General features: G+C 40.5%; 1 protein-coding gene across 1 annotated transcript; it reads left to right on the forward strand.

The window, feature by feature from the left end:
- The first annotated feature begins 21,506 nt into the window (after positions 1–21,506).
- Positions 21,507–22,118, forward strand: LOC110268423 (uncharacterized). The gene has a single exon (XM_021114566.1). It carries the CDS (start codon positions 21,507–21,509, stop codon positions 22,116–22,118), a length of 612 nt encoding a protein of 203 aa, XP_020970225.1.
- Positions 22,119–23,983: the final 1,865 nt, after the last annotated feature.

Below are 23,983 nucleotides of genomic sequence, written 5' to 3' on the forward strand. Positions count from 1 at the left end.
CATTACTATTTTATATCCGCTTGACTGAGATTTACAAGGTGACCATAGCTTGCTTCATACCAACAATCTCCATGGGATTCGACCCTTACTCATGTAAGGTATTACTTGGACGACCCAGTGCACTTGCTGGTTAGTTGTGCGAAGTTGTGAACCATGGTATTGGCATCATGTTTTTGGTGCCATTGCCAGGGAAAGAAAGAGCAATGAATTTTACATAATCAAAGTGTAATCACAATTTTGTCCACCAATGGGTGTGGTAAGGACCACCTAAACCTTAATTCAATTTTGATTTCATTAGGTAAAATCCGAAATTGGAATATCTATGTGAATTAGGTGCGAATTAAGTTTATATATAAGCATTGGAAGTGAAAAGTAAGTGTTTGGAGACTTGGTGGTGATTGGAGCTGAGACTTTGGGTGGTTTCTCAAGCTTGTGAGGGGATGTGGTTGTGATTTGTGTGGCGGTCTTGGTCAAAACATGGTGGTCGGCCAAGGTATGGTATAGGCTTCGCGTATTTTATATGTAATGTTCTGTGAAAACTTAGGCTAGATAACAGTAGGATAGGAATGAACGTTCGAATATATAAATGGCTTAGTGTCTTGTTGATACCTCTTGAATAGGGTTGGATTTTGGCTTGATGTGGATGTTGGTGTTGGAAGTAATGAATATGAATTATTGGAAGTAATGATGGTGAATTGATGATGTTGTTAATATATGATAATGAATTTTGTGGTTGGTTGCTTATTGGTTGGTTAATGATGATTGATGGATTTGTGTTAATGAATTGAGGATTTATGAATGATAGGTTGTTGTCAATGAATTAAGGGTATAAGTAAATGAGTTTTAAAGTTGTAACTTGTGGTTTGAATGATGAATTTTGGGGAAAATGTATGAGTTTCATGGGTTGATATGAAGCATAAATGTGTTGGTGGTGGTGTGTTAATGAATAAAGATGTGTCATTGATGAATCCAATTCACACCCCATTCAAAAATTGGTGAATTAGTTCTTTTGGCAAGCGCACTAAAATTATCGTCAAGTAATAACCCACAGTGGAGTGGGATCGTATCTACAGAGATTGGCAAATTCAAGCAGTTTTAATCGATTGATGAATTAGTCAAGCGGAACAAGTAGATTGTGATTTGCAGAATTATAAATGACATAAATGTAAATAGCTAGAATATAAAAGAAAGCAATAAAGTGCAGAAATGTAAAGTGCAGAATCATAAATGACTTGAATGTAAATGGGAGTGAGGAATTGCTGAATGTAAAATTAAGCTATAAAGAAAGGGATAGATAAGAATGGGGAAATCCATTAAGATCAGGAGATGTTGTCTCTTTGGATCAAGTTTAGCTTACATCCTCTTCAATCATGCAACTCATTGACCTCTTGGCAATCATGATTGATTGAACCCCAATCCCTTGGTGACTCAATCTCTCGGATCTTGATCAATAGCCAATTCCTTGGTCTAATTGCTCATGAAGAGAGATATGCTTGGTCCGTGATTATACAACACACCATCATAGGTCCAAGTAGAGGGAGGATTATATGTCACATATCCAAACACCAAAACCCAGATTCTACTCAAGTGTGAGAAGGGATTTCAAGCATGGTTTCATGTTTCCTTTCCCAAGGTTCCCATGAAACCCATTTTGCATTCAATCTCTTTCCCAAGATGATTGAACACTAAGCATTAAGAACGAAATTCCTTCAAGCAAATCAAAGAGAAGATGAAGAGAAGAAGGATTTCATTATCATCAATCCATCAAGTACAACAGAGCTCCCTCTCCCAATGTGAGGGAATTTAGCTACTCATAGCTCAAAGAAAAGTACTCAAAAGTGAAGTGTAAAAGTAGATCTAAAACTAATATCCCTAACTGCTTAACCCCTTCTTCGGTACTCCTTGGGAGTATTTATACTACTTCTAGCAAAAATAAAAGAATTACAAAAGTGTAAAAGGAAAATTAAATTTGGGAGGGAAAAGAAACTGAATAAGTGTGACTTCCCAGCTGGCGTGTGGTTGGCGCTCCAGGTGCGCGTCATGTGCTCCCTCAATTCTGACTTGGCGTGCCACGCCCAGTCCCTCAAGTGGCATGCTCGTCTTCATAACAACCTTGGCGTGCCACGCCTTCGAGCTCAAGTGGCACGCCCTAGCCTTTTTCCACTTCTCTTGCTTCTGGAAACTTGAACTAGCGTGGCACGCCTAGGGTATGGCGTGCCACGCCCTTGCTGCATGCTTGGGCAAGCTTCTCTGGAAAGTTGAACTAGCGTGGCACGCCCAGGATTTGGCGTGCCACGCCCCTTGGGAATAAGTGATTCCTCTTTTTGGCGTGCCACGCCACGAACTCGAGTGGCACGCCCCAATACTTCTTTGCTCTCTGAATGACACTGGCGTGCCATGCCTGGGATTCAAGTGGCACGCCTAAGTGAGGAATAGTGAATGGCTTGCCACGCCATCGATACCAAGTGGCACGCCCCATGTAATTGGCCTCCTTCACCCTCTCTGGAAATTTATACCAGCGTGCCACGCCTAGAGGCTGGCATGCCACGCCCATGATCTTGCCTTGGTTCCAGTAGCTGGCGTGCCACGCCTTAGTCTTCAAGTGGCACGCCCAGCCCTTGCTTTGGTCTCTTTGTGCATTGCGTGCCACGCCTTCGACCTCAAGTGGCACGCCCAGTCTTCAATTGCCTTCAGCCCCTTCTCTGGATTATTGTACCAGCGTGCCATGCCATGCTACTCAAGTGGCATGCCCATACATTTGTGAACTCTTCAAGCTTGGCGTGCCACGCTTGGATCCTCATGGCACGCCCAAGTGACTTTTTGGAGCTGGCGTGCCACGCCTTCGATACCAAGTTGCACGCCATAGTGAAGGTTATTCCTGGAGTGGTGAGTTGGCGTGCCACGCCCTTTGGCTCAAGTGGCACGCCCATAGTAGCTGATGGGTTAGGCGTGCCACGCCCAACCTGGCGTGCCATGCCCCTTCAGTGTCCTCCATAGTTGCTCTCTGGTACTTTGTACTAGCGTACCACGCCCAGTCCCTGGCGTGTCACGCCCACATTCATGCTTGAACTTCTCCTCTGGAATTTAGTACTGGCGTGCCACGCCTAGCTTTTGGCGTGCTACGCCAGTACATTTTTGTGGCGTTTGCTCCCAAGTGGCACACCAGTTTCACATGCCCAGCTTCTTGTTGCTTTCTTCCCATTTTTGATGCCTTTTTCACCTGAAATTCAGCACAACTCATCTCAAAGTAGTGTACCATAATATTCATCAAATAATGCATGAATTGTACTGATCAAAGAAGATTTATGCTCTTTTATGGTCCTCTTTATGCAAGAAAGAAGGGTAGATGATGCAAGTCATCACAACACCAAACTTAAGCTTTGCTTGTACCAAGCAAATCAATGTGAGTAAGCCTTTATAATTTAAGGCCTTGGCCTTGAATGATTGCAACATAACTGAGGGTAAGACTAAGTGTTCAACACATGTATGAATGTTTTAATGTCATGAAAAACTCTTAGATCCTTGAGGGTTCTTTCAAGTATAGGCTTTAGGGGTCCTCTTTATTGATTGTCACCTTGAAGTAGTAAGAGTTGTTTTGCTTTCTTGACCACGACTCTAAGTGTTTTATCTCAAGACAACCCTTTAATTAGGCTTTCAATTAGCACTCCCAAACTAGTTGGTTTTAGGGTACTGGGTGTTGAAACACCCCTAAGAATTTACTTGCCCAGGTCTCTTCTTGACACATCTTCACCACAAGCATCTACTAGGATCTTTAACTCTTTTTGAGCTTTTTAATGTTTCTTTCCCATCCCAGTAGTTGATGCTCATAGCCTTGGGTCTTTATTGCTTACTACTTCTTGGTTCTATGGATATTCAAGGAACACCCCTTAACCTTCTCTTGTTATACCTTCTAAGATTAGTTGCTTTTCATGACTCATTTTGTTTTTAGTTCATTCAAGGTTCTACACTTACTTTCTTATTTCTTAGTTTGTTGGATGATCTATCTTGGACTTGGTTTCTCTTACTCTTGTTTTTGCACAACTCACAGTGACTCTTATGGAGACAAGCTCTACTTTTATTTATGTTAGAAATGAAGACTTGAAATACATGGCATTTTCTTTCTTGTAAACTAGAGGACTCATAAAGAGTTCAAACATGGAATAAAACTAAGCAGAAAACATAAACTATCCTAGCATGATTATTTATTTAAAAAGTAAACCGAACAAAAGCTTAAAATAGGATTTCAGAAATTAGAAAATGCCAACCATGGGATTCAACAACCTTGAGCAGCTTCATCTTCAGTTCATTAGCCCCTTTTCTTTGTCCTTCTTCTTGGAAGGGGAGGAGCCACCTTCATCTGGCTTGGAAGAACCTTCTTGTGCTTTGGTATCCTTGGGCTTCCAAAATCCTGCCCTCCTCATATAATTCCTTTCATCCTCCTTATGTTTGGCTAGAATTTCCTCTTGTCTTGCACTTAGCTCCTCCATTCCTTGCATGAAGGTTGGGTATCTTGGGTTTAGAGTGGCCACCGCATTACACAAGTGATTCAACTTCGCTTGTGTATTGATGCCATACTGCCTCCTGGATATGGTTCTGGCATCATAGAGATTTCTGAATTCGGCCAAGTTCCTCTGTTGCCATTTGCCTTGCTCTACTATTTTGTCCAGTGCACTTCGCACCTCTCCCTAGTTAAATTGTTCTTGCTGCTCCTTCCTCATATACTCCCAACTCCCTTGGAGTTACTGAATGTTCTGGTTGACTTGACTCTATTGTTGTTGCTGAGTCTCCTTGAGTTGATTGACATCTTCTCTCAGATGGTGTAGGTCTCCCTTCATTTGGTGTACATCTCCTTGTAGTTGTTCCCAGTTGAATCCCTCTGAAAATTGTTGATATTGGTAGTGTGGTGGTGGTGGTTGAAGTGCTAGAAAGTGAGGTTGCTCTTTTGCCTCTTCCTTTTCTTGTTGTTGTTGTGGTACATGAGCATGAGCTCTTTGTTCTCTGGCCCTTTGAAGTGGGTTAACAGCCACCACTTTGGCCATCTTCTTGGCAGTTATGAATTTGTCTTGCTTCACAAGCACCTCATCAATGATCTTTTCAACTCCAGCCTCATCACATAGCCTCTGTATGATGCTGGGGAATGCCAACCTTGTATTGTCACTGGTGCTTTTCAGCACTTTGTTAATGTTGTTGGCAATCATCCCCCCACATTGACATTCTCACCTTTCATGATGCTGTATGTAACGACCCAATTTTCAATATGTCTAGATCATACCAGAAACTAAGCGTTACCAACTTGTCTTCCTAATTATTATCTATTATTTATTATATGAGCCTGATTCGCTGTTAAAAACGTAGTTATTTTGCGAGGTACCTTTTTTTTGAAAACGTTTGAATTAATAGACAGAATCATTCATAATCAATTCACAACTGATAATAGATAAAACAATTATAAACAATCACACTTATATACATCTCAACAATTAATAACGTTCGGTTATCCAGCCTTTATTAGAGTAAAGATCTTTAGTTAGAATACCCCTAAATATAGCTAGATAATAACTATATATATATATATATATATATATATATATATATATATATATATATATATATATACATACAACATCCCAGGCCCTGACCTGTTCAAGAAGTCCCTAAGCTGGCGCCCAGGCTAGCCTAGACTCTATACTCACATAGTCCCTCTAAACTACTAAGCAAGGGAAAGTACGTTCTAAGTCTTCAAAACTCAAGTCAGGTGGAACGTCATCGAAAGGTAGAACATCATCTGTTACTCCTCTGCACGATCATACATTGTCATATGACGTCCCACTGGTACTCCATCAGGTAGCCACACAACAGGAGTCTCGTACACAGGATTTAGGCCAAAGTGCGCATACAAACGGGGTGCATATGTTGGTTGGTCTCACAGTATATACATATAAACAGAAACGGAGTTCACTCTAGACTCAGAAGACTACCTAGAGCAGAATCCTTTTTGCGTACGATCGTCAGCAAATTACGGAAGGGAGCTCATGCTTCCATCTGAAGGGGGAAGGTAGAGAGAAGGGGTAAGAACTGGGGAGTTCTTAGTAGGGCCGGGGTTATTAGTTATGTTCATTAATTCCATGTTGTTTAGCAGACGAATAGCAAAATACCAAAAAACAGTGAACAGAAGATACAGATAAATAGAGAAAATAGAAAGCAGAACACAAACAAAAGAATACAAGAAAATAAAACACAAATACAAAGAATAGAATACAAACAAACAAAGCATACATTCATTCAACAATCATAACAGAGGAAATGCACAACCAAGTATGATGCATGTCTGTCCTATGCAGGCCATGAGCTCACGTGTTGGTTTACACCCTGCAGCCCGATATTACCTAGGAACAAGTCCCAGATATGGTTTCCCTTTGTGTCCTTAGTGCATACATGTCGGTGGTAAGAATACCACTCCTTCGTGACTACCAGCAGTCGGCACAAAGCTCGACCCCATAATATATGCACAAGGGGAAACAGTGATCCTCAGTTCGTGGGCGTCCCCGAGATCAACATACAAACAAAACAGAGATCCTCAGTTCGTGGGTTCCCCGAGATCAATACATAAATAAAACAGAGATCCTCAGTTCATGGGTTTCCCCGAGATCAACATACAACAACAAACACGATCCTCAGTTCGTGGGCTATACCTGAGATCAATACTCAACAATACAGTAATCTTCAGTTCGTGGGTTATACCCGAGATCAATACTCAATAATACAGTAATCTTCAGTTCATGGGTTATACCCGAGATCAACATACAGCAGTTCGTGGGTTATTCCTGTAATCAATGATTATCAGTTCGTGGGTTTTTTCCGCATATAAAATAGTTAACAGTTCGTAGGTTTCCCCGAGATCAAAGATCATTCAGTTTGTGGGTACTTCCCGTATTTAACCAATTATCCGTCTGTGGGTTTTACTACTCTTTTCTCTTCGTCTGTTTTCTCTGCTCTGATTACTCTTTTCTCTGTATGTGTTTTCTCTGCTCTCATTACTCTTTTCTCTATATCCCTATTACTCTTTTTTTCTTTATCTCTTTACTTTACTCTGGTTACTCTGTTCTCTGTTACTTTATTCTGCTCTGATTTTTCTGTTTAACGTTTGTTTTTAAGGCTTATGTAAATTTCGGAATGAATAGTTAGCCTGTCCCAAGTATAGGTTCATTAAGTCTATACTGAAACAATTTAACTTTTCATATAATACCTAACCCTAGTCGCAACTCAAGGACTAACTAAGTTGCCCTAGTTCGTTCACTAGTCTCTGTCTGTTTTTCTGTTGTTAAAATTTTACAGACTTTTTCTTTGGTTTTTATCTTTTCTTTAACTTTTTATCTTTTCTTTATCTTTGCCTCACTAACATGTTATTACCACTCCCTAAGTGTTTTATGAAGATAATTATGAGATTCTGCACTTAAAGTTGTCTTTCTAAAGCTTTTACAGAAAACTGCCTTTTTCGCATTATTTTATTAATATATTTTCGAAAATTACCTTCCTTCAACCTTTTACTTTATAAATTCATTTTTTACCACCCGTAACTTTTAATATTTCTACTTTAACCACCCTAACTTTCAGAAATTACAAAATAACCCCTCAAACACCAAAATATTTACTTCCTTGCCCTTTCTAAGATCTAAAAGGTGTTCTTCAATGTTCTTCACCACACTCAAAGTGTTCTTCATGTTCTTCGTATATTCTTCAGATTCTTTCTCTGCTTTTACCCGTTTTTCAGTCTTTTCAGCAACCAATTTTTACCAAAATTCAAAATAAATTCCCAGCCACTAAAACCCCATCTTTTTCACATGATTTTATCACAAATTGAACCTCAATTTAGGGCCTAGGGTTTTAGTTTCCAGCTGCACTCAAGAACACAAATTCAAAGATTGAATTTTATCAAAATTTCACCAAATTTTTACCAAGAATTAATCATATATGCAACCAATTTTTAGCACAGTCAAATCATACAACATTCATACAACTCAAATACAAATAATCAAGATTAATTTTGTTACACCCTACCTTGATTTGCTGCTCCAAATCCGGTTACTCTTTGAAGTGTTCTTAAAGCACTTTTTCCTCCTAAAACACATCAAGAACAACTTTAAATCCACAACAAACTCTCAACTGACCAAATCTCTCTCAGCACGTTAGGAAGGAATATATCACCTTAGACTTGCTGGAAATTAACGTTTCTTGGCCCTCAAGTCAAGTTTAGCATGATTCCTAAGGAAGAACATCAAGAAAACACATATTTAAGCATGTTTCCTTGAAAACCGAATTGAAGAGGGAGGGAGATAGCCATCTCACCTTATTTCCAGCCTTGATATATTATATGGTTATGTAGAGGAAGAAGAGAGGATCATTTTGGTGAAATCGGAGTTTTGATTTGAGTTTTAGTTCAGAAGAAATCAAGCTTTGAAGATTAAGTGTTCATGAAAGTTTCTCTCATTTCTCTCTTGTTATTTTCGGCCAAAATGATGAAATGAGACAGCCTTGGAGGTCTTGGGAGTGTAAGGTGAGTTGTGATTGGTTGGCTTGGAGGTGGGTTAAAATAATATTAAAATATTTCAGGTGTATAACTACTAAAACTAGATGTATCGGAACACTTATAAAAATATCTCTAAAAATTATTTTCTGAGCTACGAGCATAAATGACACTAGTAACATATTTATTATGAGAATAGAACATGTATGATGAGGCCTTAGTATTGCTAAAGTCATCAGGGAGTGCTGGTGCTAAGTTGCACCAGTAAACTGTGAACCCGGTTAAACCAATTTTCTGTTTTTAACTAAAACAGACCAGGTAACCTTATAATATCTTTCAAGCAACTTCTAATACTAATATAATAATAATATTATCCTATTATCTCTCTTCTCTCATGAATCGAGTCCGGTTCGTCAAACTGAGACTATTTACGAAAAACAGAATCAACACTCCTAACCGATACGGTTCAAAAACTAGGTTCTTCATGACTGCGTTATCGAGCTTGCCTCAAAAAAGGTTCTAGCTTAAGGATGACATAATGACAATGAGGATCGAGATACTTGTTGATATAGAAGAGGTGTTCCCTTTACTGATCTTCCGGTGAAATCCGTGCCTTCAGAAAAGATCTTGCGTACTCGAAAATCGGGGTTGTTACACTGTATATGAGCACAGCTCTCTCCTTGGTCACCTCTGAAGTGTTGGATGTGGGAATTAGGGACCTACTCACAAATTTTAGCCACCCTCTAGCTTGGAGGCTCAAATCCATTCTTCTCAATTGGTTGGGTATCCCATCCTTATCATTTATCCAATGCACATTCAGCACATAGATCTCGTTCAGGATCTCATCAAACCCAGGGTCTTGCTGCTTCATTCTTTCTTTATAGCTTCGGGTGGAGCTTGTCCTCTTCACCATTAGCATCCTCTCTATGCTAGAGAGGCTATATTCAATGGACTTTCCCCTCACATAGCTAATGTAGCCATAGTGTTGTCCCGGTTGAGGCACAGCGTTAGCATAAAATTCCCTCCCCAAGCTCTCTACCACCTTCCTTGATGGGTTGCATAGGAGTGACCAACCCCTGCTGTTGATTTCAATATTAATTTTAGGGTGCTCGTTCCTCCCTAGTTGGAACCCAACTTCTGGAATGATCTCCCTCTCACTCACCCAACCATAGAATTAATTTTGGTTGAATGCGGAGAGGAACTTGTAGTCATTGAAAGAGCTTGAGGATCCAGAGGTTGGTTCTTTGGTTTTTCTTTTCTTTGAGGCTGAGCTTTTTGGTGGTGCCATTAGGTTGAGAGAGTGTGTTTGAGGTTGTAAAAAATGGGGAGGGGGGTTTGCAAGAGATGGCAAGCAAAACAAAGTTTTGCTCCAACACCAAACTTAGGACTTGATTATCCTAATCAAGAGAAAAAATGAAAGAAGGTAAGGGAAGAGAGATAGTAGAAGGTGAAAAGAGAAAGGAAGAAGAAGGGTGTATGGATTCTCCTCGTGTTTGATTGGGGTTTTGAAGTGGGAGAAGAGTTTGGAAGGTGGGACTTTTATAATGGGTGAATGGTGTGATACGAAAGGTGGGAAATAAAAAGGGTTAAATGTTTTCCCACTTGGGGAGTGGCGCCTAGCGTGGGAAGAGGCGCCAACTCTTATCTCACTGTGCCTTCTGCATGTGTTGAGTTCCAAAGTGGAAGTACACTTTGACTTCCTTGCTTTGTGAGTTATTCACCATGTTGGCCCCATCTTTTCTCCTGAAATTGAAACTGAAACCCCTTAGTAATGACAAGAGAATCCTTCACATTCCTTCTTACCATGAGTGATTCGGATTGCAACTGATGGGTGTCCCTTGGGACACCAAACTTAATCCTTTAGCATCTTAATAAATTAGTTTTATCATTGTGTTTTTAATGTGTTCATAAGGATGAAATAACTCTAATCTTTTTATTTTCTTTTGATTCCAACCCCCTCTGAACACATTAAATCACGTTCATATTCTTGCCCAAAACATTAAGTGCCTTCAAATTGGGTAAACTTGGGCTTGCTAGGTGATCCTTGGTGGTGACCATACCAAACTTAATCTCTGGGCTTACTCTTCAAAATCAAGCTACTAATTGGTTGTAAGCCTAAATTAAGTGAGTGAGTGGCCACACCAAACTTAGCAATTTAGCTAGTTCTCAGCCCATTTACTCATCATTAATAATGCATTCATCAAGTTGCAATTCCAGAATATAAAGAAATAGAAGAGTGTAAGAATATTCTAACTACCAAAGCTAGTATCAAACTTCCTAACCTACTATTACAATCTAATCCTAATTTGGTAATGTAGCACAAATGTGAGACTGAAAATTAAACTATCTAAAGCAATAGATTTTAAACTACTTCTAAGAAAAACAATAAATCAAAAATGATAAAGTGTTGGGGTGCCTTCGTACCAGCGCTTCTTTATTGTCACTAGCTTGACATTCCTCCATCTTTAGTTAAGCTTGTAGCTCACTCTCTGCTCCTCTAAGGAGCCTCCCAAGTAGTGTTTGAGTCTATGGCTATTGACAATAAAAGTTCTCTGAGTTTTGTCCTCCATGAGCTCTACATGACCATAGGGAAACAGCTTGAGTATGGTGAAGGGTCCTGACCATCGAGACTTAAGTTTCCCAGGGAAAAACTTGAGTCTTGAGTTGTACAGCAGCACTTTTTGTCCTTCAGTGAACTCCCTTCTTGCATTCTCATATGCTTGATTTCTAAATTCTTCCAACTCATTGAGTTGCATTAATCTCCTTTCTCCAGCAGCTTGCTCATCATAGTTTAGCATTTTTAGAGCCCAAAATGCTCTATGCTCAAGTTCAACTGGTAAGTGATAAGCCTTGCCATATACCAGTTGGTATGGAGACATCCCAATGGGTGTCTTGTAGGCTGTCCTGTAGGCCCATAGTGCATCATCCAGCTTCTTACACCAATCCTTTCTTGAGCTTCCAACAGTTTTTTCAAGGATTCGTTTTAGCTCTCTGTTAAAAATTTCAGCTTGCCCGTTGGTCTGTGGATGGTATAGAGTTCCCACCTTGTGCTTGACTCCATACCTGAGAAGGAGTATCTCAAGTTGTTTGTTGCAGAAGTGTGTCCCTCCATCACTAATGAGAGCTCTAGGAACTCCAAATCTGCTGAAGATGTTCCTTCTCAAGAAGCTTATCACAACTTTGTTGTCATTTGTTGCAGTGGCTATGGCTTCTACCCATCTTGAGACGTAATTAACAGCCACCAATATGTAGCTATTTGAGTAGGAGGTTGGAAAGGGTCCATGAAGTCAATCCCCCTTACATCAAATAGTTCCAGCTCTAGTATGAATTACTGTGGCATCTCATTTCTCTTGGTTAGATTACCAGCTCTTTGTTACTCATGACATCTTGACACCAATTCCTTAGCATCCTTAAACATTGTTGGCCAGTAAAATCTGGATTGAAGCACTTTTGCTGCTGTTCTTTCTCCACTGAAGTGACCTCCAAATGCAGATCCATGGCACTGCTACAATACTTCCTGCCCTTCTTCATAGGATATACACCTTCTCAAGATTCCATCAGCACACTTCTTGAACAAATAGGGGTCATCCCAGATGTAGTGTTTGGCATCCTTGATTAACTTTTTCCTCATGTGTTTGTTGATGTTGGTTGGTAGTTCCCCAATAGCCTTGAAGTTAGCTATGTCCGCAAACCAAGGGGCTACTTAAATCATCATCAATTGCTCATTAGGGAAGCTTTCATTTACTACTACTTGATGCATTTCTTCTTCTTATGGAATCCTTGAGAGGTGGTCAGCCACCTTTTTCTCTGCTCCACTCCTATCTTTAATCTTAATGTCAAATTCTTGGAGTAGAAGAATCCATCTTATTAGTCTGGGCTTAGATTCTTGTTTGGTAAGAAAGTATTTGAGTGCTGCATGATCAGTGAACACAATTACTTTCGAGCCAATAAGATATAATCTAAACTTATCAAAAGCAAATACTATGGCTAAAAGTTCTTTCTCCGTGGTGGTATAGTTTCTTTGATTCTCATTAAGGACCTTGCTAGCATAATAAATAACATGTACTAGCTTGTCTTTTCTCTGTCCTAGAACAGCACCAATAGCAAAATCAAATGCATCACACATTAGTTCAAAGGGAAGATCCCAGCTAGGTGGTGCTATAATAGGTGCAGAGGAGAGTCGCTTCTTAAGCTCATCAAAGACTACCATGCAATCTCTATCAAAAACAAATGGAGTATTTGAGACAAGTAGGTTACTAAGGGGTTTTGCAATATTTGAAAAGTCTTTGATAAACCTCCTATAGAACCCAGCGTGTCCCAAAAAGCTTCTGATTGCCTTGACATTGCAAGGTGGAGGTAATTTCTCAATTACTTCCACTTTTGCCTTGTCCACTTCTATGCCATTTTTTGAGATCTTGTGACCAAGAACCACCCCTTCAGTTACTATAAAATGGCACTTCTCCCAGTTCAAAACCAGGTTGGTTTCTTAGCACCTTTTTAGCACAAGAGCAAGATGGCATAGGCAATCAGAATATGAGTTTCCAAACATAGAAAATTCGTCCATGAATACTTTTATGAACTTCTCAATCATGTCTGAAAAAATGGAGAGCATACACCTTTGGAATGTTGCAGGTGCATTGCACAATCCAAAGGGCATTCTCCTATAAGAAAAAACACCATATGGACAAGTAAATGAAGTTTTTTCCTGATCCTTGGGGTCTACAACAATTTGGTTGTAGCCTGAATACCCATCCAGGAAGCAATAATACTCTTGTCCTGCCAATCTTTCAAGCATCTGGTCCATGAAAGGTAGGGAAAAATGATCTTTTCGGGTGGCTTAATTGAGTTTCCGGTAGTCAATGCACATACGCCATCCGGTCACTGTCCTTGTGGATATCAATTTATTCTTCTCATTTGCCACAACAGTGATCCCTCCCTTCTTAGGGACTACTTGCACCGGGCTTACCCAATGGCTGTCTGAGATGGGGTAGATCACCCATGCTTGCCATAATTTTAACACTTCTTTCTGAACCACTTTATTCATAGTTGGGTTCAGCCTCCTTTGTTGTTGCCTTGAAGGTTTGGCATCTTCTTCAAGTAGGATTTTATGCATGCACATTGAAGGACTGATCCCTTTTAAATCTGCAAGTGTCCAGCCTATGGCATCCTTGTGTTGTCTCAGCACTTGGATAAGCTCCTCTTCTTGTTCCTTACTCAGACTTGAATTTATGATCACTGGGTGAATGTTGTTGGTACCCAAATATGCATATTTCAAGCTGGGTGGTAAGGTTTTCAGCTCTAGTTTTGGTGCCTCTGCATCTTTGTTGTCTGTGGTGGTTGTCATGATAGAATTCTTCCTGGTTTCTTGTGGTAGTTCTTCATTTGATGTTGGTTGTTCCAGCTCCATAGCTCCTTCACATTGCTCTTCTTCCAAAACTCCTTGAACTATCTGTTCCATGGTGTCTACCATCATGCATTCTTCTATGGATTCTTTGGGGTAACTCATTGCTTTAAAGACGTTGAAGACCATCTTCTCTTCATGCAATCTTAAGACTAGTTCCCCTTTTTGCACATCAATGATGGCTCCAGTAGTAGCTAGAAATGGCCTTCCCAGGATGATTGATGTGTTGGCCTCTTCTTTCATATCCAGCACAACAAAATCAGCTGGGAAAATGAATTCTCCCACTTTTACTAGCAAGTCTTCCACCACCCCATGTGGAAACTTAAATGTTCCGTCAGCCAATTGGAGTGCCATTCTTGTTGGCTTGGCTTCCTCAATCTTCATCCTTCTCATCATGGTTAAGGACATGAGATTTATGCTAGCTCCCAAGTCACACAAAGCTTTCTTAATAGTGATATCCCTTATGATACAGGGGATTTGAAAACTCCCTGGGTCTTTCAGCTTTTGAGGCAGCTTCTTTTGTATGATGGCGCTGTATTCCTCAGTTAATACTATAGTCTCTTTTGCCTCCCAGTTCCTCTTTCTTGTTATAAGCTCCTTCAAAAATTTGACATAGAGTGGCATTTGTTCTAATGCCTCAGCAAATGGTATGTTGATTTGGAGCTTCTTGAAGATCTCTAGGAACTTAGAGAATTGGCCATCCTTCCCACCTTTTCCCAGCCTTTGTGGGTATGGTACTTTTGGCACATAAGGTTTCGGGACTGGTTTTGGTGAAGGTGGAGCAGGGGTCTCTTCCTCATCCTTATTCCCATGCTGTTCTGCAACTTCTTCTTTATGGTTGTCTTTGCTTGGGGTTCCTTCCTCCATAACTTTCCCACTTTTCAATGTAATGGCCTTGCATTCTCCTCTTGGGTTGGCCATGGTATCACTGGGAAATATGTGTGTGGGCAGTGGGATTTGCTTGGATAAGATCCCCACTTGTGCTTCCAACTTTGAGATTACTGCGCCTTGATTTTTCAGATTTGACCTGTATTCTTCTTGATTGGCGTCTATCCTTCTTTCAGTCTGTGCTTGTCTCTCTATAAGAGTGGAGACTGCTCATGTAATCTGTGATGATAGTTATGCTATTGCAGCCTCCATCCTCTCAAAGTTGCTCTTGATTTCACATGGTTGCATAGTTGAGGGTAGTGTGTCTTGATTGAGGTTGTTGTGTATTGGTTGGTTGCTATGGTATGATGTGTTTTGTGAGTTATGGTAGGGTTTATGGTTTTCTGTTTGATGGTTGGGGTTGTGAGTGGAGTGTTGATTTGATGGATAATGTTTGTTGTGGTCCTGATTATGGCTTTGCTGGTTTCCCCATCTAAGATTTGGGTGGTTCTTCCAACCTGGGTTGTATGTTTTAGAGTGTGGGTTATATGGTTGTCTGGATGAGTTGTTCACATAATTAGCTTGTTCCCAGTCACCTTCAGATTCTGGTGCATTCCCTTCTTATTGAAGAGTTTAGTCTTGAATGACTGATGCTTGATTAGCCTCCATCATCTTGGTTAAGGCTGCTATTTGTGCTGCAATTGCTTTGTTCTGAGCTAACAAAGCATCTACAAAGTTGAGTTCTAGCACTCCTTTCTTTTGAGTCATTTCTGAAGCATAGAAATACTCATTTTCAGCTATAGTCTCGATGACATCTATGGCTTCTTCAATGATTTTCTTCATGTTGAGTGAACCTTCTGAAGAATGATCTACGGCCTTCTTTGATTCATAGGATAGCCCTTCATAGAAGATGTGTAGTTGTACCCACTCATTGAACATTTCTGCTGGGCATCTTCTTGTCAGATCTTTGAATCTCTCCCAGGCCTCATAGAGTGTTTCTCCATCTTATTGTCTGAAAGTTTGCAACTCAGCTCTCAGCCTATTGATTCTTTGTGGAGGGTAAAATCTTGCAAGGAATCTGTTCACGACCTCCTCCCATGTAGTTAGGCTATCCTTGGGAAATGATTCCAACCACTTTGCTTCCTTATCTCTGAGTGAGAAAGAGAACAAGAGCAGTTTGTAGATGTCAGGGTGTACCCAATTGGACTTTACAGTAGCACATATCCTCAAGAATGTGTTGAGATGTTGATTAGGGTCTTCTTGGACACTTCCTCCATATGACCAATTATTCTGGACAAGTGTGATGAGCTGAGGCTTCAGCTCAAAATTATTAGCATGAATTGTTGGCTTTAGGATGCTGCTGCCACAGTTTCCTGGATTTGGGTTGATGTAGGAGCCTAAGACTCTCCTTTCTTGCCCAGCATGATTGCCAGCTTCCTCTTCAACATGGTTATGTGCTTCTTCTTCCATGGTGGTTTCTAGATTTTCCTCCACTAGTTCCTCTCCAACTATGCCTTTGCCTCTTGCTTCTCTCCTTCGCCTAAGGAAGGTCCTCTCAATTTCACTATCAAAAGGAGATGAAGTCTCTCCTCTTCTACCTGTCATACACTTGACAAATAACCAGCAGAGAACAAGTGAAGTAAGAAAATTCTTGTTGAGATTAGTGGTTAGCTTTATTGATGCAATTAATCGAATAGTTAGAAGAGTGGAAATATGGATGATGGGTAACTAAAATAATCAAAGAAGAAAGAAATAGAACTCAGAGTAGAGATGGAAAAAAATAAAAAGTGCTAAATAAAAGAAAATAAAATAAAATAACAAGGAAATTAAATTGCTTAATCTAGCTCTTCAATTAATTTAATCACTCTCAAATTTAAGCCAATTCCCGGCAACGGCGCCATAAAACTTGATGAATCCAATTCACACCCCCATTCAAAAATTGGTGAATTAGTTCTTTTGGCAAATGCACCAAAATTATCGTCAAGTAATAACCCACAGTGGAGTGGGATCGTATCCACAGAGATTGGCATATTCAAGCAATTTTAATCGATTGATGAATTAGTCAAGCGGAACAAGTAGATTGTGATTTGCTGAATTATAAATGACATAAATGTAAATAGCTAGAATATAAAAGAAAGCAATAAAGTGCAGAAATAGAAATGGCAGAATGTAAAGTACAGAATCATAAATGACTTGAATGTAAATGGGAGTGGAGAATTGCTGAATGTAAAATTAAGCTATAAAGAAAGGGATATATAAGAATAGGGAAATTCATTGAGATCAGGAGATGTTATCTCTTTGGATCAAGTTTAGCTTACATCCTCTACAATCATGCAACTCATTGACCTCTTGGAAATCATGATTGATTGAGCCCCAATCCCTTGGTGACTCAATCTCTCAGATCTTGATCAATAGCCAATTCTTTGGTCTAATTGCTCATGAAGAGAGATATGCTTGGTCCCTGATTATACCACACACCATCATAGGTCCAAGTAGAGGGAGGATTATATGTCACATATCCAAATACCAAAACCCAGATTCTACTCAAGTGTGAGAAGGGATTTCAAGCATGGTTTCATGTTTCCTTTTCCAAGGTTCCCATGAAACCCATTTTGCATTCAATCTCTTTCCCAAGATGATTGAACACTAAGCATTAAGAACGAAATTCCTTCAAGCAAATCAAAGAGAAGATGAAGAGAAGAAGGATTTCATTATCATCAATGCATCAAGTACAACAGAGCTCCCTCTCCCAATGAGAGGGAATTTAGCTACTCATAGATCAAAGAAAAGTACTCAAAAGTGTAGTGTAAAAGTAGATCTAAAACTAATCTCTCTAACTGCCTAACCCCTTCTTCAGTACTCCTTGGGGGTATTTATACTACTTCTAGCAAAAATAAAAGAATTACAAAAGTGAAAAAGGAAAATGACATTTTGGAGGAAAAAAAAACTCAATAAGTGTGACTTCCCAGCTGGCGTGTGGTTGCTGCTCCAGGGGTGTGTCACGTGCTCCCTCAATTCTGACTTGGCGTGCCACGCCCAGTCCCTCAAGTGGCACGCTCGTCTTCATAACAACCTTGGCGTGCCACGCCCTAGCCTTTTTCCACTTCTCTTGCTTCTGGAGACTTGAACTAGCATGGCACGCCTAGGGTATGGCATGCCACGCCCTTGCTGCATGCTTGGCCAAGCTTCTCTGGAAAGTTGAACTAGCGTGGCACGTCCAGGGTCTGGCGTGCCATGCCCCTTGTGAATAAGTGATTCCTCTGTTTGGCGTGCCACGCCACGAACTCGAGTGGCATGCCCCAATGCTTCTTTGCTCTCTGAATGACACTGGCGTGCCACGCCTGGGATTCAAGTGGAACGCCTAAGTGAGGAATAGTGAATGCCGTGCCATGCCTTCGATACCAAGTTGCACGCCCCATGTAATTGGCCTCCTTCACTCTCTCTGGAAATTTATATCAGCGTGCCATGCCCATGATCTTGCCTTGGTTCCAGTAGCTGGCGTGCCACGCCTCAGTCTTCCAGTGGCACGCCATAGTGAGATTCTTGGGTTGGCGTGCCATGCCTTTGACATCAAGTGGCACGCCCAGCCCTTGCTTTGGTCTCTTTGTGCATTGGCGTGCCACTTCTGGTCGCTCAAGTGGCACGCCTAAGTGAGATTGAGAGGTTGGCGTGCCACGCCTTCGACCTCAAGTGGCACGCCTAGTCTTCAATTGCCTTCAGCCCCTTCTCTGGATTATTATACCAGCGTGCCATGCCATGCTGCTCACCATACAATTGTAAACTCTTCAAGCTTGGCGTGCCACGCCTGGATCCTCAAGTGGCACGCCCAAGTGACTTTTTGGAGCTGGCGGGCCACACCTTCGATACCGAGTGGCACGCCATAGTGAAGGTTGTTCCTGGAGTGGTGAGTTGGCATGCCACGCCCTTTGGCTCAAGTGGCACGTCCATAGTAGCTGATGGGTTAGGCGTGCTACGCCCAACCTAGTGTGCCATGCCCCTTCAGTGTCCTCCATAGTTGCTCTCTGGTACTTTGTACTAGCATGCCACGCCCAGTCCCTAGCGTGTCACGCCCACATTCATGCTTGAACTTCTCCTCTGAAATTTAGTACTGGCGTGCCACGCCTAGCACTTGGCGTGCCACGCCAGTGCATTTTTGTGGCGTTTGCTCCCAAGTGGCACGCCAGTTTCACACGCCCAGCTTCTTGTTGCTTTCTTCCCATTTTTGATGCCTTTTTCACCTGAAATTCAGCACAAATCATCTCAAAGTAGTGTACCATAATATTCATCAAATAATGTATGAATTGTACTGATCAAAGGAGATTTATACTCTTTTATTGTCCTCTTTATGCAAGAAAGAAGGGTAGATGATGCAAGTCATCAGTCATGTTGAAAAGTGCAGGTTTGGTGGTTTATAGCATGCGAATTGTTTTGGTTGGACATGTGAGTTTGGTGAAAATGAGATTTGGGTATTATTTGGTAAAAAGTGAATTTTGGTGAACTTTGAAAGTCCATAACTTGCTCCTCAAATTTTGGATGGAATTGTGGTTTATTTCAAATGAAAGATGGTTTAATAAGCTTTTGAACGATACTAATTTTATGAAAAACAGAATTTTGTGGAGAAAGTTATGGATGATGAAAATTTGGTATATAAAACTGTGATGCAGGTGTTAAAATCTGGTTCATAGCAGCTTTTTGGGCATTCTGCCATTTTTGGAAAAACCTCCATCCACGCGTACGCGTGGCATGGCATTTTAGCGACACATGCGTGAGAAGCCATGCGCGTACGTGAAAAGCTAATATGCATGATCACGTGTACCCCTGACTCACGCGTATGCATGACTGGCTGTTTGCTCCACGCGTGCGCATGGCATATGCGTACGCGTGGCCCCTGTTTGTTGCAAAACTGGATTTTGGCTGTTTTAAACCAAATTCTTACTTCTAAACCTCCATTTTCTTTCCTTTTAGACTTAGAGTATAGTGCTAAGGCCGGTAGCTAGTTGGAGCTAGGAAAATAAGATAACTTGGAAATGAAGTAAGAGATAAAATGATGAGATATATGAAGAAGATGAGAAATATAATTAAGGATTAATGCCAATGCTTGATAAGTGATGATATATGAAATGTCTTATGAATGATATCTGAGATATGAGTTTCCATGGGTAATAGAACCCTGGCTCGCCACCACGTGTTCCAGATTGAATCTCGACACTCTGTTGACCCTACGTCGTAAGAGTGACTGGGCACGTATAAATTCCCCGGTATGGATAGCCCCATTGAGTGATTACTTGATGTTGAATGTAAAACCTATGCATAGGCTCTTGGGGATGTGCGATGAGGGACAGTCTAAGGTTTTCGGACTTGTCGGGTTGGCTGGATAACCGACAGATGGGCCTCATCAGCCATAGGACAAACATGCATCATGTGCATTTGTTTGTTTTAATTGCTATGCATTTCCTGAAGTTGCCTAACCATATGTATATACATCCTGTTACTTGTTATACTTGCTACTTGCACTATATGCCTATTACTTGTGCGTGAATTTGTTTGGTTACTTGTCCTTGCTGAATTATGGATGACGAAGAAACGGTGGAAGGGTGAAATAGTTTGATGTAGGTTATGTTTAAGATTGAGTCAGTTTAGGCAGATTTAGTTTACCTATCCCTATTTATGGCTTCTGTTTAGAGCTTAAGTTTTATAATTGTATGACGGAGTTCTAGGATTGCCTTTGGCATTCCCAGGACCTTATTTATTATACGCATGGCACCTTTACCATGCTGAAAACCTCCGGTTCTCATCCCATGCTGTGTTGTTGTTTTCAGATGCTGGTCGAGAGGCTTCTCGCTAGGCGTCTGGATTTCCTGAAGCGGAGTAGTCTGGGATATTTTGGGTTTTATGTTTATTTATATATTTATATATGTACTTAGCTTGTTCTCCAAGATACTTGATTATTTTGTTCGTCATAGAGGGTACAGGAGAGCTAGGGTCCTTTTTCTGTATTTTGGGTATTCGGAATACTTATGTATATATGTAAATATTCTCTGGCTAGCCTTGGCTTTGCAGGCTGAGTCAGGAGCTAGTTTCACGGTATCCTTGGCTCTCTTTTCGTTCTTTTGCTTATTTATATCTATAATCTTTAGGTTTCTTAGCACGCAAGTAGTCCTGTTTCTTGAGCGTTGCACTTTTTATTTTGCAATTTTGTTTTACCCGTTTTTCAAGGCTCCTAGTTAAGTATCTCTTTTTCTATTATTATATATATATATATATATATATATATATATATATATATATACATATTTCTATTTTTAGAGGTTGTAATACCTTACTATCTTAGTCTTATGACTTAAGCATAAGATTAAGTATGGTAGGATGTTACATTATGGTATCAGAGCAGTTTGTTCTTATAGGGCCTGAGGGACGGACTGTCTATGCTTCTGGGCATACTCTTGGTGTCTGTACGTGCTATTTAGGATATATAACTGATATATGTGGCATGAATGTTCGTGAGCATGCATTAGGGACTCTTAAGCACTAAATTTGAGATATTGAGATTGATCATCTTAATATGAATTGTTTGGTGTGAACAGGGACCAAATGTCGACTCGTGGATCCGAGCGAGGTAACTGGAGGGAAACTCCAAGGACCAAACCGATGCGAGGACTCCGAGATGGAAGCTCGTGTGCCGGTACAAGCAACATAGGTCAATACTATAAGTCTATGACCCTTGCTGATTTCCTCAAGAGTGGTCCACCTCAGTTTAATGGAAATGCCAATGCACTAGAGGCTGATCGGTGGTTTCGAGACATGGAGAGGTTTTTATATACTCAGCACATACCGGAAGTACAGTCGGTAGAAATAGTGACTTACATGTTGGAGGGAGATGCTCAGAAGTGGTGGCAGGAGTTATATCATACCTTGCAGATGGAGTTAACGGATATCCCTTGGCATAGATTCAAGATGGAATTTTACGGGAAATATTTCTTACATGTACTTCGCATTGCAAAGGAGTTGGAGTTAATGCAGCTAAAGCAAGAGAATATGTCTGTTGCTGACTATACTCGTAAATTCGATAACCTATGTCGTCTCTCAAAAGTTTGTCAAGGAACTCCAGCCGACTATGAGGTGTGGAAGTGTGTTCAGTATGCAAAAGGACTTAGGAGAGACATCTTCAACTACGTGTATCCGCAAAGGTTAATAAAGTTCACTGAATTGGTTAAGAGAAGTCAATTCGTAGAAGATTACTCCATGAGGAGGGCAATACTACAGGAAGGCTATGGAGAGACGGCTTCAGATAGGAAACGCCGGGATGCAGCCGAATCTGATTGTTAGACCCGAGCATGACAAATTTTGAGGATCGTGGAGTTCGAGCCGATGGTTAGCCGAAGACTATTAGTTGCCGAGAGGGAGCGATACTTAGCTAACTTAGAGAAGTGGCTAGATTTCTGAAGGATAAGAATCAGAATGACGTAACGGAAGCAGGGTAGATTATACCTAAGGAGTTGGAACTGTCGAGGGCTATACGGAGTTTCCGTTTGAAATCCAGTGATGTTAAAGACTTCGAGGAAGAGGAATAGAGCGAATTTAACCTTTAGTTGCTAATTGATTAAGGGACAAGTAAAGGTGAGACCAAATTTCTATATGAGAGAATTTTCGAGACCATTCTTGAAGATGTACCAGAATTCCTACCTTAGAGAGAGAACGTGAGTTGCGACAAACCTAATGCCCAAAAGCCGGATCAGCGTTGATTGCACCACAAGTGAAGACATCATTATAACCAGTGAAACTTAGGACCGAGTGAAGGGAGTACTGGAAGAGAAAATCGTCCAACTAAGTGTTTCTTTGCGAAAGCGCACCAACTAATCCTCACGGCCTAATCTAAACTGTCTCTTATAGCTCACATTGAAAACTCTATCTTAAATCTTTTCTTGTAAAAGCCCAATTCATCATTCTCCTCATTTTTTTCATTACTTGTATAAAGCTTACCTCTTTTGGAATAAGCTTGGACTTATCCTAATATAATCATGTAAATCCTTGAATCCTAGATATCTGCGGTACGTAGAGTTGCTCTCTTGTGGAAACTTGCATTTATTTAAAAGCCAACTAAAATTTATTTAATTTGACATGCCTTATTCTTCCTAGTCAAGTTTTGATTCGAACTTCTCCCTTGAGATGCAATCAGGTTTCTCTTTTGGTATTAGTTCTGTACAACTCTGGCTAATTATATGCAAGACTCTCTTTTGATTTCTTGTAAACACCATTCATATATTTGTTCGTCTCTTGAAACATAACATTTCTTTGAAAAATCAACTCGTATTGGATCTTGTGACGCGCGTAAATCTTAGATGGAACTATCAAAGTATCCATCCTTTAAAGCGAGACTTTCGAACATAAAAATGAATCAGCGACATTTCTAGGAAATCTAGAGCCTTAATCCTCGCCGGTCGTATCGCTCATGACTAAATAGATGCAATGAGGTGCACCGTGGGAATGAAATACCAGGATCCAATGAAAGCCTTTGAGGCATAGAAAGAAGATTGATCTTCATGACAATGCTTGTATCACTTAAGCCTAACAAACTATTTAGGGAATGACTACGATGTATTATAGAAAGACTTAAGATGCGTGCGGATGCAACGTCGTAAGATTGTGTTAGACGCCCTAAGAAAGAAGTTTCTGAGGGATTCTTGGACATTAATCTCAAAGGAGAAAATGTTAGATGAGTTAAAGTTCTAAGTTGGAAGAGTGAGAGTACGGTTGGAAGTGTCAGACTAAATCCATTGCTACTTTACAACATGGTAACGATGAAATACGGGACGCGTAACGAGGCAACAAAGAGCCACCAAAGATATCAAAACTCGGTAAATAAGAGAAAATTAAGGGGAGATTTATATGCCTAATGCCAAAATAGAGATCGTAAATCGAGGACTTAGGGAGCACAATAATAATGATAAGGAGCTACTAAGAGTATTGAAGTCGGTTGAATCAAGAAGATATCAAGAGAGAGTTGTGTTTGTCGAAATCGGAAGTTGAAATGAAAAACTATGTACGAGACTTACAAGAAAGGATTTTAGAATTTACCATGGAACTGCCAAGACGTACCATGAATCAAAGAAGATGTTTTTGGGTAATCAGAAATGAAGAATAAAGTGGCAATGCATGTGATGGCATGTTAAAGCATGAGAAAGTAAAAGAGG

Source organism: Arachis ipaensis, chromosome B10 (genome assembly GCF_059453495.1).
Source record: "Arachis ipaensis isolate K30076 ecotype BB chromosome B10, ASM5945349v1, whole genome shotgun sequence".
In the NCBI taxonomy this organism is placed as follows: domain Eukaryota; kingdom Viridiplantae; phylum Streptophyta; class Magnoliopsida; order Fabales; family Fabaceae; genus Arachis; species Arachis ipaensis.

Bases quoted from the DNA above. Each gene is read 5' to 3' on its own strand.
- LOC110268423 (XM_021114566.1), top strand. From the start codon at position 21,507: ATGACCCTTGCTGATTTCCTCAAGAGTGGTCCACCTCAGTTTAATGGA.